The sequence below is a fragment of the Oncorhynchus mykiss genome, chromosome 4 (genome assembly GCF_057628025.1).
Source record: "Oncorhynchus mykiss isolate SJ-2025 chromosome 4, ASM5762802v1, whole genome shotgun sequence".
NCBI classification, from domain to species: Eukaryota; Metazoa; Chordata; class Actinopteri; order Salmoniformes; family Salmonidae; genus Oncorhynchus; species Oncorhynchus mykiss.
Genome location: NC_143025.1, coordinates 88872501 through 88885101, shown reverse-complemented (window position 1 = coordinate 88885101; position 12601 = coordinate 88872501). Strand labels below are relative to the sequence as shown.

Here is a 12601-nt window from a genome sequence, read left to right as displayed (position 1 = left end):
GTGAGAGAGAGAGCTGGGAGAGAGGTGAGACAGGGGAGAGGTGAGAGAGAGAGCTGGGAGAGAGAGAGACAGGGGGAGAGGTGAGAGAGAGAGCTGGGAGAGAGGTGAGACAGGGAGAGAGGTGAGACAGGGAGAGAGGTGAGACAGGGAGAGAGGTGAGACAGGGAGAGCTGGGAGAGAGGTGAGACAGGGGGAGAGGTGAGAGAGAGAGCTGGGAGAGAGGTGAGACAGGGGGAGAGGTGAGAGAGAGAGCTGGGAGAGAGGTGAGACAGGGGGAGAGAGGTGAGAGAGAGAGCTGGGAGAGGTGAGACAGGGGGAGAGGGGTGAGAGAGAGCTGGGAGAGAGGTGAGACAGGGGGAGAGGTGAGAGAGAGCTGGGAGAGAGGTGAGACAGGGGGAGAGAGGTGAGAGAGAGAGCTGGGAGAGGTGAGAGAGAGAGAGCTGGGAGAGGTGAGAGAGAGAGAGCTGGGAGAGGTGAGAGAGAGAGCTGGGAGAGGTGAGAGAGAGAGCTGGGAGAGGTGAGAGAGAGAGCTGGGAGAGGTGAGAGAGAGAGCTGGGAGAGGTGAGAGAGAGAGCTGGGAGAGGTGAGAGCGAGAGAGAGAGCTGAGAGAAAGAGCTGGGAGAGGTGAGAGAGAGAGAGAGAGGCGAGAGAGAGGCGAGAGAGAGAGGCGAGAGAGAGAGGCGAGAGAGAGAGAGGCGAGAGAGAGAGGCGAGAGAGAGAGGCGAGAGAGAGAGGCGAGAGAGAGAGGCGAGAGAGAGAGGCGAGAGAGAGAGGCGAGAGAGAGAGGCGAGAGAGAGAGGCGAGAGAGAGAGGCGAGAGAGAGGCGAGAGAGAGGCGAGAGAGAGAGAGAGGCGAGAGAGAGGCGAGAGAGAGGCGAGAGAGAGCGAGAGGTGAGAGAGAGCCGAGAGAGAGGCGAGAGAGAGCGAGAGGTGAGAGAGAGCGAGAGGTGAGAGAGCGAGAGGTGAGAGAGCGAGAGGTGAGATAGAGAGGAGAGAGAGGTGAGATAGAGAGGTGAGATAGAGGTGAGAGAGGTGAGAGAGAGAGAAGAGAGAGAGAGAGGTGCGATAGAGGTGAGATAGAGAGAGACTTTCTGCGCAAGGTGAGAAGACATCACTACGAGTCTGAATACAGAGCTGCTTTGTGAAGGACACTGTTCTGAGCCACAAACACACAGTACTGTACAGTATATTACCATTACCTAAGCACTGGAACAATGACCAATGGTTAAACTTCAAACTTCCTCGCTTTGTCCTTTTTCCCGAAAACTTCACAAGCTCTTAGCCTGTTCTCACACACACACACACACACACACACACACACACACACACACACACACCCCATTCCCACGGCCAAAGACAGTCAGATAAAAGCAATAGGAGTCCACAGCAAAAGTGAGACATCATCATGATATAAAGTGCAGGGTTGCCAGGTCTGTGAGAGTGGAAGTAAACCTTTAGCCCTCACTACACATCAGTCATGTGACCTCTCTGACCTCCAGAAGCAGCTCTGTCATAAAGACGCAGAGCGTAGCAGGTCTCCACTATCCTCTACACGTTTTCATCACGAGGCTGAGGTTTAGCAGTGACACGCACACCCTGGAAGTGACAGGACCGTGACAGGATGGTTCTATGTTAGTTCTGTCTCAACCCCTGACCCAGGCTATCCCTCTCCTGCTTAGCTGTGGTCCTCCCACAGTCTTTACTCTCCCTGGTTAGTAGGGAACAGAGGAGGCTTCCCCCCCTACCACACACTACAGGAGTAGGGAACAGACACACTACAGGGGTAGGGAACAGACACACACTACAGGAGTAGGGAACAGACACACACTACAGGGGTAGGGCACAGACACACTACAGAGGTAGGGCACAGACACACTACAGGAGTAGGGAACAGACACACTACAGGAGTAGGGAACAGACACACTACAGGGGTAGGGAACAGACACACTACAGGGGTAGGGAACAGACACACTACAGGGGTAGGGAACAGACACACTACAGGGGTAGGGAACAGACACACTACAGGGGTAGGGAACAGACACACTACAGGGGTAGGGAACAGACACACTACAGGGGTAGGGAACAGACACACTACAGGGGTAGGGAACAGACACACTACAGGGGTAGGGAACAGACACACTACAGGAGTAGGGAACAGACACACTACAGGAGTAGGGAACAGACACACTACAGGAGTAGGGAACAGACACACTACAGGAGTAGGGAACAGACACACTACAGGAGTAGGGAACAGACACACTACAGGGGTAGGGAACAGACACACTACAGGGGTAGGGAACAGACACACTACAGGGGTAGGGAACAGACACACTACAGGGGTAGGGAACAGACACACTACAGGGGTAGGGAACAGACACACTACAGGGGTAGGGAACAGACACATTACAGGAGTAGGGAACAGACACACTACAGAGGTAGGGAACAGACACACTACAGGAGTAGGGAACAGACACACTACAGGGGTAGGGAACAGACACACTACAGGGGTAGGGAACAGACACTACAGGAGTAGGGAACAGACACACTACAGGAGTAGGGAACAGACACACTACAGGAGTAGGGAACAGACACACTACAGGGGTAGGGAACAGACACACTACAGGGGTAGGGAACAGACACACTACAGGGGTAGGGAACAGACACACTACAGGGGTAGGGAACAGACACACTACAGGAGTAGGGAACAGACACACTACAGGAGTAGGGAACAGACACACTACAGGAGTAGGGAACAGACACACTACAGGGGTAGGGAACAGACACACTACAGGGGTAGGGAACAGACACACTACAGGGGTAGGGAACAGACACACTACAGGGGTAGGGAACAGACACTACAGGAGTAGGGAACAGACACACTACAGGAGTAGGGAACAGACACACTACAGGGGTAGGGAACAGACACACTACAGGGGTAGGGAACAGACACACTACAGGGGTAGGGAACAGACACACTACAGGAGTAGGGAACAGACACACTACAGGAGTAGGGAACAGACACACTACAGGAGTAGGGAACAGACACACTACAGGGGTAGGGAACAGACACACTACAGGGGTAGGGAACAGACACACTACAGGGGTAGGGAACAGACACACTACAGGAGTAGGGAACAGACACACTACAGGGGTAGGGAACAGACACACTACAGGGGTAGGGAACAGACACACTACAGGAGTAGGGAACAGACACACTACAGGGGTAGGGAACAGACACACTACAGGGGTAGGGAACAGACACACTACAGGGGTAGGGAACAGACACACTACAGGGGTAGGGAACAGACACACTACAGGGGTAGGGAACAGACACACTACAGGAGTAGGGAACAGACACACTACAGGGGTAGGGAACAGACACTACAGGAGTAGGGAACAGACACACTACAGGAGTAGGGAACAGACACACTACAGGGGTAGGGAACAGACACACTACAGGAGTAGGGAACAGACACACTACAGGATTAGGGAACAGACACACTACAGGAGTAGGGAACAGACACACTACAGGGGTAGGGAACAGACACACTACAGGGGTAGGGAACAGACACTACAGGAGTAGGGAACAGACACACACTACAGGGGTAGGGAACAGACACACTACAGGGGTAGGGAACAGACACACTACAGGGGTAGGGAACAGACACTACAGGAGTAGGGAACAGACACACACTACAGGGGTAGGGAACAGACACACTACAGGGGTAGGGAACAGACACACTACAGGGGTAGGGAACAGACACACTACAGGAGTAGGGAACAGACACACTACAGGAGTAGGGAACAGACACACTACAGGAGTAGGGAACAGACACACTACAGGAGTAGGGAACAGACACACTACAGGAGTAGGGAACAGACACACTACAGGGGTAGGGAACAGACACACTACAGGAGTAGGGAACAGACACACTACAGGAGTAGGGAACAGACACACTACAGGGGTAAGGAACAGACACACTACAGGGGTAGGGAACAGACACACTACAGGGGTAGGGAACAGACACACTACAGGAGTAGGGAACAGACACACTACAGGGGTAGGGAACAGACACACTACAGGGGTAGGGAACAGACACACTACAGGGGTAGGGAACAGACACACTACAGGAGTAGGGAACAGACACACTACAGGGGTAGGGAACAGACACACTACAGGGGTAGGGAACAGACACACTACAGGGGTAGGGAACAGACACACTACAGGGGTAGGGAACAGACACACTACAGGGGTAGGGAACAGACACACTACAGGAGTAGGGAACAGACACACTACAGGGGTAGGGAACAGACACTACAGGAGTAGGGAACAGACACACTACAGGAGTAGGGAACAGACACACTACAGGGGTAGGGAACAGACACACTACAGGAGTAGGGAACAGACACACTACAGGATTAGGGAACAGACACACTACAGGAGTAGGGAACAGACACACTACAGGGGTAGGGAACAGACACACTACAGGGGTAGGGAACAGACACACTACAGGGGTAGGGAACAGACACACTACAGGGGTAGGGAACAGACACACTACAGGAGTAGGGAACAGACACACACTACAGGGGTAGGGAACACACACTACAGGAGTAGGGAACAGACACACTACAGGAGTAGGGAACAGACACACTACAGGGGTAGGGAACAGACACACTACAGGGGTAGGGAACAGACACACTACAGGGGTAGGGAACAGACACACTACAGGGGTAGGGAACAGACACACTACAGGGGTAGGGAACAGACACTACAGGAGTAGGGAACAGACACACACTACAGGGGTAGGGAACAGACACACTACAGGGGTAGGGAACAGACACACTACAGGGGTAGGGAACAGACACACTACAGGGGTAGGGAACAGACACTACAGGAGTAGGGAACAGACACATTACAGGGGTAGGGAACAGACACACTACAGAGGTAGGGAACAGACACACTACAGGGGTAGGGAACAGACACACTACAGGAGTAGGGAACAGACACACTACAGGGGTAGGGAACAGACACACACTACAGGGGTAGGGAACAGACACACTACAGGAGTAGGGAACAGACACACTACAGGGGTAGGGAACAGAGGAGGCTTCCCCCCCTACCACACACTACAGGGGTAGGGAACAGACACACTACAGGGGTAGGGAACAGACACACTACAGGGGTAGGGAACAGACACACTACAGGAGTAGGGAACAGACACACTACAGGGGTAGGGAACAGACACACTACAGAGGTAGGGAACAGACACACTACAGGGGTAGGGAACAGACACACTACAGGGGTAGGGAACAGACACACTACAGGGGTAGGGAACAGACACACTACAGGGGTAGGGAACAGACACACTACAGAGGTAGGGAACAGACACACTACAGGGGTAGGGAACAGACACACTACAGGAGTAGGGAACAGACACACTACAGGGGTAGGGAACAGACACACTACAGGGGTAGGGAACAGACACACTACAGGGGTAGGGAACAGACACACTACAGGGGTAGGGAACAGACACACTACAGGAGTAGGGAACAGACACACTACAGGGGTAGGGAACAGACACACTACAGGAGTAGGGAACAGACACACTACAGGGGTAGGGAACAGACACTACAGGAGTAGGGAACAGACACACTACAGGAGTAGGGAACAGACACACTACAGGGGTAGGGAACAGACACACTACAGGGGTAGGGAACAGACACTACAGGAGTAGGGAACAGACACACTACAGGGGTAGGGAACAGACACTACAGGAGTAGGGAACAGACACACTACAGGGGTAGGGAACAGACACACTACAGGGGTAGGGAACAGACACACTACAGGGGTAGGGAACAGACACACTACAGGGGTAGGGAACAGACACACTACAGGGGTAGGGAACAGACACACTACAGGGGTAGGGAACAGACACACTACAGGGGTAGGGAACAGACACACTACAGGGGTAGGGAACAGACACACACTACAGGAGTAGGGAACAGACACACTACAGGGGTAGGGAACAGACACACTACAGGGGTAGGGAACAGACACACTACAGGGGTAGGGAACAGACACACTACAGGGGTAGGGAACAGACACTACAGGAGTAGGGAACAGACACTACAGGAGTAGGGAACAGACACTACAGGAGTAGGGAACAGACACTACAGGAGTAGGGAACAGACACTACAGGAGTAGGGAACAGACACACTACAGGAGTAGGGAACAGACACACTACAGGAGTAGGGAACAGACACACTACAGGAGTAGGGAACAGACACACTACAGGAGTAGGGAACAGACACTACAGGATTAGGGAACAGACACACTACAGGAGTAGGGAACAGACACACTACAGGGGTAGGGAACAGACACACTACAGGGGTAGGGAACAGACACACTACAGGGTAGGGAACAGACACACTACAGGGGTAGGGAACAGACACATTACAGGAGTAGGGAACAGACACACTACAGGGTAGGGAACAGACACACTACAGGGGTAGGGAACAGACACACTACAGGGGTAGGGAACAGACACACTACAGGAGTAGGGAACAGACACACTACAGGAGTAGGGAACAGACACACTACAGGAGTAGGGAACAGACACACTACAGGGGTAGGGAACAGACACACTACAGGAGTAGGGAACAGACACACTACAGGGGTAGGGAACAGACACACTACAGGGGTAGGGAACAGACACACTACAGGGGTAGGGAACAGACACACTACAGGAGTAGGGAACAGACACACTACAGGAGTAGGGAACAGACACACTACAGGGGTAGGGAACAGACACACTACAGGGGTAGGGAACAGACACACTACAGGGGTAGGGAACAGACACACTACAGGAGTAGGGAACAGACACACTACAGGAGTAGGGAACAGACACACTACAGGAGTAGGGAACAGACACACTACAGGGGTAGGGAACAGACACACTACAGGGGTAGGGAACAGACACACTACAGGAGTAGGGAACAGACACACTACAGGAGTAGGGAACAGACACACTACAGGGGTAGGGAACAGACACACTACAGGAGTAGGGAACAGACACACTACAGGGGTAGGGAACAGACACACTACAGGGGTAGGGAACAGACACACTACAGGAGTAGGGAACAGACACACTACAGGAGTAGGGAACAGACACACTACAGGGGTAGGGAACAGACACACTACAGGAGTAGGGAACAGACACACACTACAGGGGTAGGGAACAGACACACTACAGGAGTAGGGAACAGACACACTACAGGAGTAGGGAACAGACACACTACAGGAGTAGGGAACAGACACACTACAGGGGTAGGGAACAGACACACTACAGGAGTAGGGAACAGACACACTACAGGGGTAGGGAACAGACACACTACAGGAGTAGGGAACAGACACACTACAGGGGTAGGGAACAGACACACTACAGGGGTAGGGAACAGACACACTACAGGGGTAGGGAACAGACACACTACAGGGGTAGGGAACAGACACACTACAGGGGTAGGGAACAGACACACTACAGGGGTAGGGAACAGACACACTACAGGGGTAGGGAACAGACACACTACAGGGGTAGGGAACAGACACACTACAGAGGTAGGGAACAGACACACTACAGGGGTAGGGAACAGACACACTACAGGGGTAGGGAACAGACACACTACAGGGGTAGGGAACAGACACACTACAGGGGTAGGGAACAGACACACTACAGGGGTAGGGAACAGACACACTACAGGGGTAGGGAACAGACACACTACAGGGGTAGGGAACAGACACACTACAGGGGTAGGGAACAGACACACTACAGGGGTAGGGAACAGACACACTACAGGGGTAGGGAACAGACACACTACAGGAGTAGGGAACAGACACACTACAGGGGTAGGGAACAGACACACTACAGGGGTAGGGAACAGACACTACAGGAGTAGGGAACAGACACACTACAGGGGTAGGGAACAGACACACTACAGGGGTAGGGAACAGACACTACAGGAGTAGGGAACATACACACTACAGGAGTAGGGAACAGACACTACAGGGGTAGGGAACAGACACACTACAGGGGTAGGGAACAGACACACACTACAGGGGTAGGGAACAGACACACTACAGGAGTAGGGAACAGACACACACTACAGGGGTAGGGAACAGAGGGCTCTGTGTGGTCTGATTCCAGAGCAGCAGGACTGGCGAAAGTGTTTCCTTTGACTTTTAATTTCAACGCAAATACACCGAAACAAACCAAGGCGCACGCACACACACTGCGTTTCCGTACCTGGTATTCTGATGTAGGACCAGCCATGCCGGGGGTAGAGCGCCATCACTCCCCCAGGGCATCGTGGGTAGAAAGTGTTGGCTCGGGACATCCAATCAGAGGCCAGATCAAGGGAGCCGTACAGGAAGCAGTGCTTGGCGGCCATGCCCCCTCCGGCCCTCGTCTCCTGCCACTCGTACTCAGCGCTGCGGTCGTCACAGTACCGCTCCATGGGAACCGCCGTAACCTAGGAAGCAACACAAAATTAACAATTGTCATTCTGATGAAGTGTTCCAATGTTGATTTGATAAAGTTTCATTCCAACTGCCAGCCGACCCCAGTTCGGGTTTCGTGACTCCAGCCGACCCCACGACCCCAGGTTGGGTCTCGTGACTCCAGCCGACCCCACAACCCCAGGTCGGGTCTCGTATCGAGTCTCGTGACTCCAGCCGACCCCACAACCCCAGGTCGGGTCTCGTGTTGGGTCTCGTGACTCCAGCCGACCCCACAACCCCAGGTCGGGTCTCGTGACTCCAGCCGACCCCACAACCCCAGGTCGGATCTCGTGACTCCAGCCGACCCCACAACCACAGGTCGGATCTCGTGACTCCAGCCGACCCCACAACCCCAGGTCGGGTCTCGTGACTCCAGCCGACCCCACAACCCCAGGTCGGATCTCGTGACTCCAGCCGACCCCACAACCACAGGTCGGATCTCGTGACTCCAGCCGACCCCACAACCCCAGGTCGGGTCTCGTGACTCCAGCCGACCCCACAACCCCAGGTCGGGTCTCGTGACTCCAGCCGACTCCACACCCCAGGTCGGGTCTCGTGACTCCAGCCGACTCCACACCCCAGGTCGGGTCTCCAGCCGACTCCAGGCCCGGTCTCATGGCTAGGGTTGCAAAGGGTCAGAAACTTTTTTTTTCTGCATGCACAGTGCATTCTTCCATCACATGTACAGCTGATTCTCAGGATCTTGCACACTAATGAGATGCTATTTAGCCCACAAGTTGAGTTTTTACCAAAAAGTTATATTTTGGTTTCATCTGACCATATGACATTCTCCCAATCTTCTTCTGGATCATCCAAATGCTCTCTAGCAAACTTCAGACGGGCCCGGACATGTACTGGCTTAAGCAGGGGGACATGTCTGGCACTGCAGGATTTGAGTCCCTGGCGGCGTAGTGTGTTACTGATGGTAGGCTTTGTTACTTTGGTCCCAGCTCTCTGCAGGTCAGTCACTAGGTCCCCCCGTGTGGTTCTGGGATTTTTGCTCACCGTTCTTGTGATCATTTTGACCCCACGGGGTGAGATCTTGCGTGGAGCCCCAGATCGAGGGAGATTATCAGTGGTCTTGTATGTATTCCATTTCCTAATAATTGCTCCCACAGTTGATTTCTTCAAACCAAGCTGCTTACCTATTGCAGATTCAGTCTTCCCAGCCTGGTGCAGGTCTACAATTTTGTTTCTGGTGTCCTTTGACAGCTCTTTGGTCTTGGCCATAGTGGAGTTTGGAGTGAGACTGTTTGAGGTTGTGGACAGGTGTCTTTTATACTGATAACAAGTTCAAACAGGTGCCATTAATACAGGTAATGAGTGGAGGACAGAGGAGCCTCTTAAAAAAGAAGTTACAGGTCTGTGAGAGCCAGAAATCTTGCTTGTTTGTAGATGACCAAATACTTATTTTCCACCATAATCTGCAAATAAATGTTTTTTTAAATCTGTTTTTCTAATTTTGTCTGTCATAGTTGAAGTGTACCTATGATGAAAATTACAGGCCTCTCATCTTTTTAAGTGGGAGAACTTGCACAATTGGTGGCTGACTAAATACTTTTTTGCCCCACTGTATGTTATTTCTTGCTAACTAGTAAATAGTAGCCTACAGCAAAGTGTGTTTAAATCATTTCTAACTTGTTAACAATTTCCGCTAGTTAGTTTTTGCTACCATTTTGGTTTTTAGCTTGCTTGAGCCTGCTAAGTGAGGAGTGTTAATTCACCTGTTTCCATACGTGTCATTTTAAAACATTTATCTTACAAAGGAGTTTTTTAATAATAACTGCTTAACTATTTATCTGTACATGCAATTGTACATTTTTTTTGTAACTTATTTTTTTCTTATCTTTACAGGAAAATTCCACGGGCACTCTGATGTGTGGAGACATTTCACTGCAGCTAATGTAGAAGGGAAAAGCGGTGTACATTTACAAACACTGTGTCAAATCATATGTGAAGAACGCAACAAAGATGCAGAATCATCTGGCCAAGTGCATAAAGTTCCCTCAGCGCTCACAACAGCGCAACCTCTGACAATAGTCCCACTACTTCTATTCGAGGTGAAAATGATGAATCAGACACCTTATTGATAGCAACAGCTCATGGTCCTCCTGGAATCAGGTTTTTTGACTCAATGGAGGAACGTAGTCAGAGAAATGCTGATGAATGTCTTGCTCGAGCTGTGTATGCAACTGGTTCACCTCTGATGCTCACAGGCAATGTGTATTGGAAGAGATTTCTGAATGTTCTTCGCCCAGCATGCACCCCTCCAACCAGACATGCTTCATCTACTCATTTGCTGGATGCAGAGGTCAACAGAGTTCAAATGAAGGTCAAGCAAATCATAGAGAAATGGCACACTACAGGAGTAGGGAACAGACACACGCTAGAGGAGTAGGTTAGGTATGTGAAGGGTCATCAAGTTAAGGCAGCAATCTGCCTCACCAAGTAAAGTGAGAAGAATAAGAGCACCATATTGAGGCTGCCCAGCAACACCCAATGGGGTGGTGTTGTCATCATGTTTGACAGTCTCCTGGAGGGGAAGGAGGGGAAGGAGTCTCCAAGAAATGGTCATATCACAGTCTGCTGATATGGACAGCCCCATCAAGAGGATCCTCCTGAATGATGTATTTTGGGAGAGAGTGGTAAGCAGCCTGAAACCTATAGCAGTAGCCATTGCACGGATTGAGGGAGACCATGCCACCCTGTCTGATGTTCAGACTCTGCTTGTAGATGTAAGAGAAGAAATCCGTACTGCCCCGCCCACTTCACTGTTGCTCCAAGCAGAGGGAACAGCAGTTCTGAAATATATCAAAAAGTGTGAAGACTTCTGCCTGAAGCCCAAACACCCCGCAGAGTACATGTTGGACCTTAAGTATGCTGGCAAGAGCATCCTGTCTGATGCAGAGATCAACAAGGCCTATGGTGTCATCACTACCGTGTCTCGCCACCTTGGCCTGGATGAGGACAAGGTTCTTGGCAGTCTGGCGAAGTACACTTCCAAGCAAGGGCTTTGGGATGGAGATGCAATATGGCAGTCGTGCCAACATATCTCATCAGTCACCTGGTGGAAGGGACTTTGTGGATCTGAGGCTCTTTCCCCTGTTGCCTCCCTCGTCCTCCAAATCCCACCAACATCAGCCGCCTCAGAGCACAACTGGTCCTTGTTTGAGAACACACATATCAAAGCACGCAGGCTGACCAATACAAGGGTTGAAAAATTGGTGGCCAGTCGGACAAATTTGAGGCTTTTTGAGCCTGACAACGAGTCATCCTCAACAAGGTTGGAAAGTGACAGTGAAGAGGAAGACTCAGAGTATGATGTTCAAAAGGTGGACATTGAGGAGGTCCAGGGAGAAGACATGGACGCCTGAGAGGAAGACAACCAAAGCTTTAGTTTCTAGACTATCAACGTTTCTGGGCGATGTGATGGATCATTGAGGATCATTCTATATTCCCTTCCTTTTGTTGTTCAGTGAAATTATCCCATGTGTAGAGTCAACTCATTTAATTAAAGTTAAATTCGTAACTAAATAGTTTTTAACATTTCTAATGGAAGGATTTAATAATTTGCAATTATGTTTTATTTTTTACCTTTATTTAACTAGGCAAGTCAGTTAAGAACAAATTCTTATTTTCAATGCCTGTTCAGGGGCAGAACAACAGATACCTTGTACCTTGTTAGCTCGGGGGTTTGAACTTGCAACCTTCCGGTTACTAGTCCAACGCTCTAACCACTAGGCTACCTGCCACCCCTCCACTCTAACCACTAGGCTACCTACCCCCCCTACACTCTAACCACTAGGCTACCCTGTCTACTTGATGATGAGGTAAAATATATAAATATATCCAATGCAAAAAACATCTACATTTAAATGGTATTAATATTAATTCCCATATATTCCTGTGAATTCCCATATATTCCTGTGAATTCCCATATATTCCTGTGAATTCCCATATATTCCTGTGAATATTGCTCACACTATTTCCTGGGTGATTCATACTGATCAGTGTTCACAGGTAAAACGCACCAGGGGTTTGGCCCCGA

At 50.9% G+C, this 12601-nt stretch overlaps 1 protein-coding gene across 4 annotated transcripts in view; it reads right to left on the bottom strand.

Moving 5' to 3' along the window:
- The window catches only part of ino80 (INO80 complex ATPase subunit), a 94034-nt gene that overhangs the window by 37052 nt on the left and 44381 nt on the right, over positions 1 to 12601 (bottom strand). For all 4 annotated transcript variants that reach the window (XM_090233238.1, XM_090233239.1, XM_090233237.1 and 1 more), the window contains exon 26: positions 8300 to 8525. In XM_090233238.1, coding sequence (XP_090089364.1) covers positions 8300 to 8525 — 226 coding nt within the window. The remainder of the gene's footprint in view (positions 1 to 8299; positions 8526 to 12601) is intronic.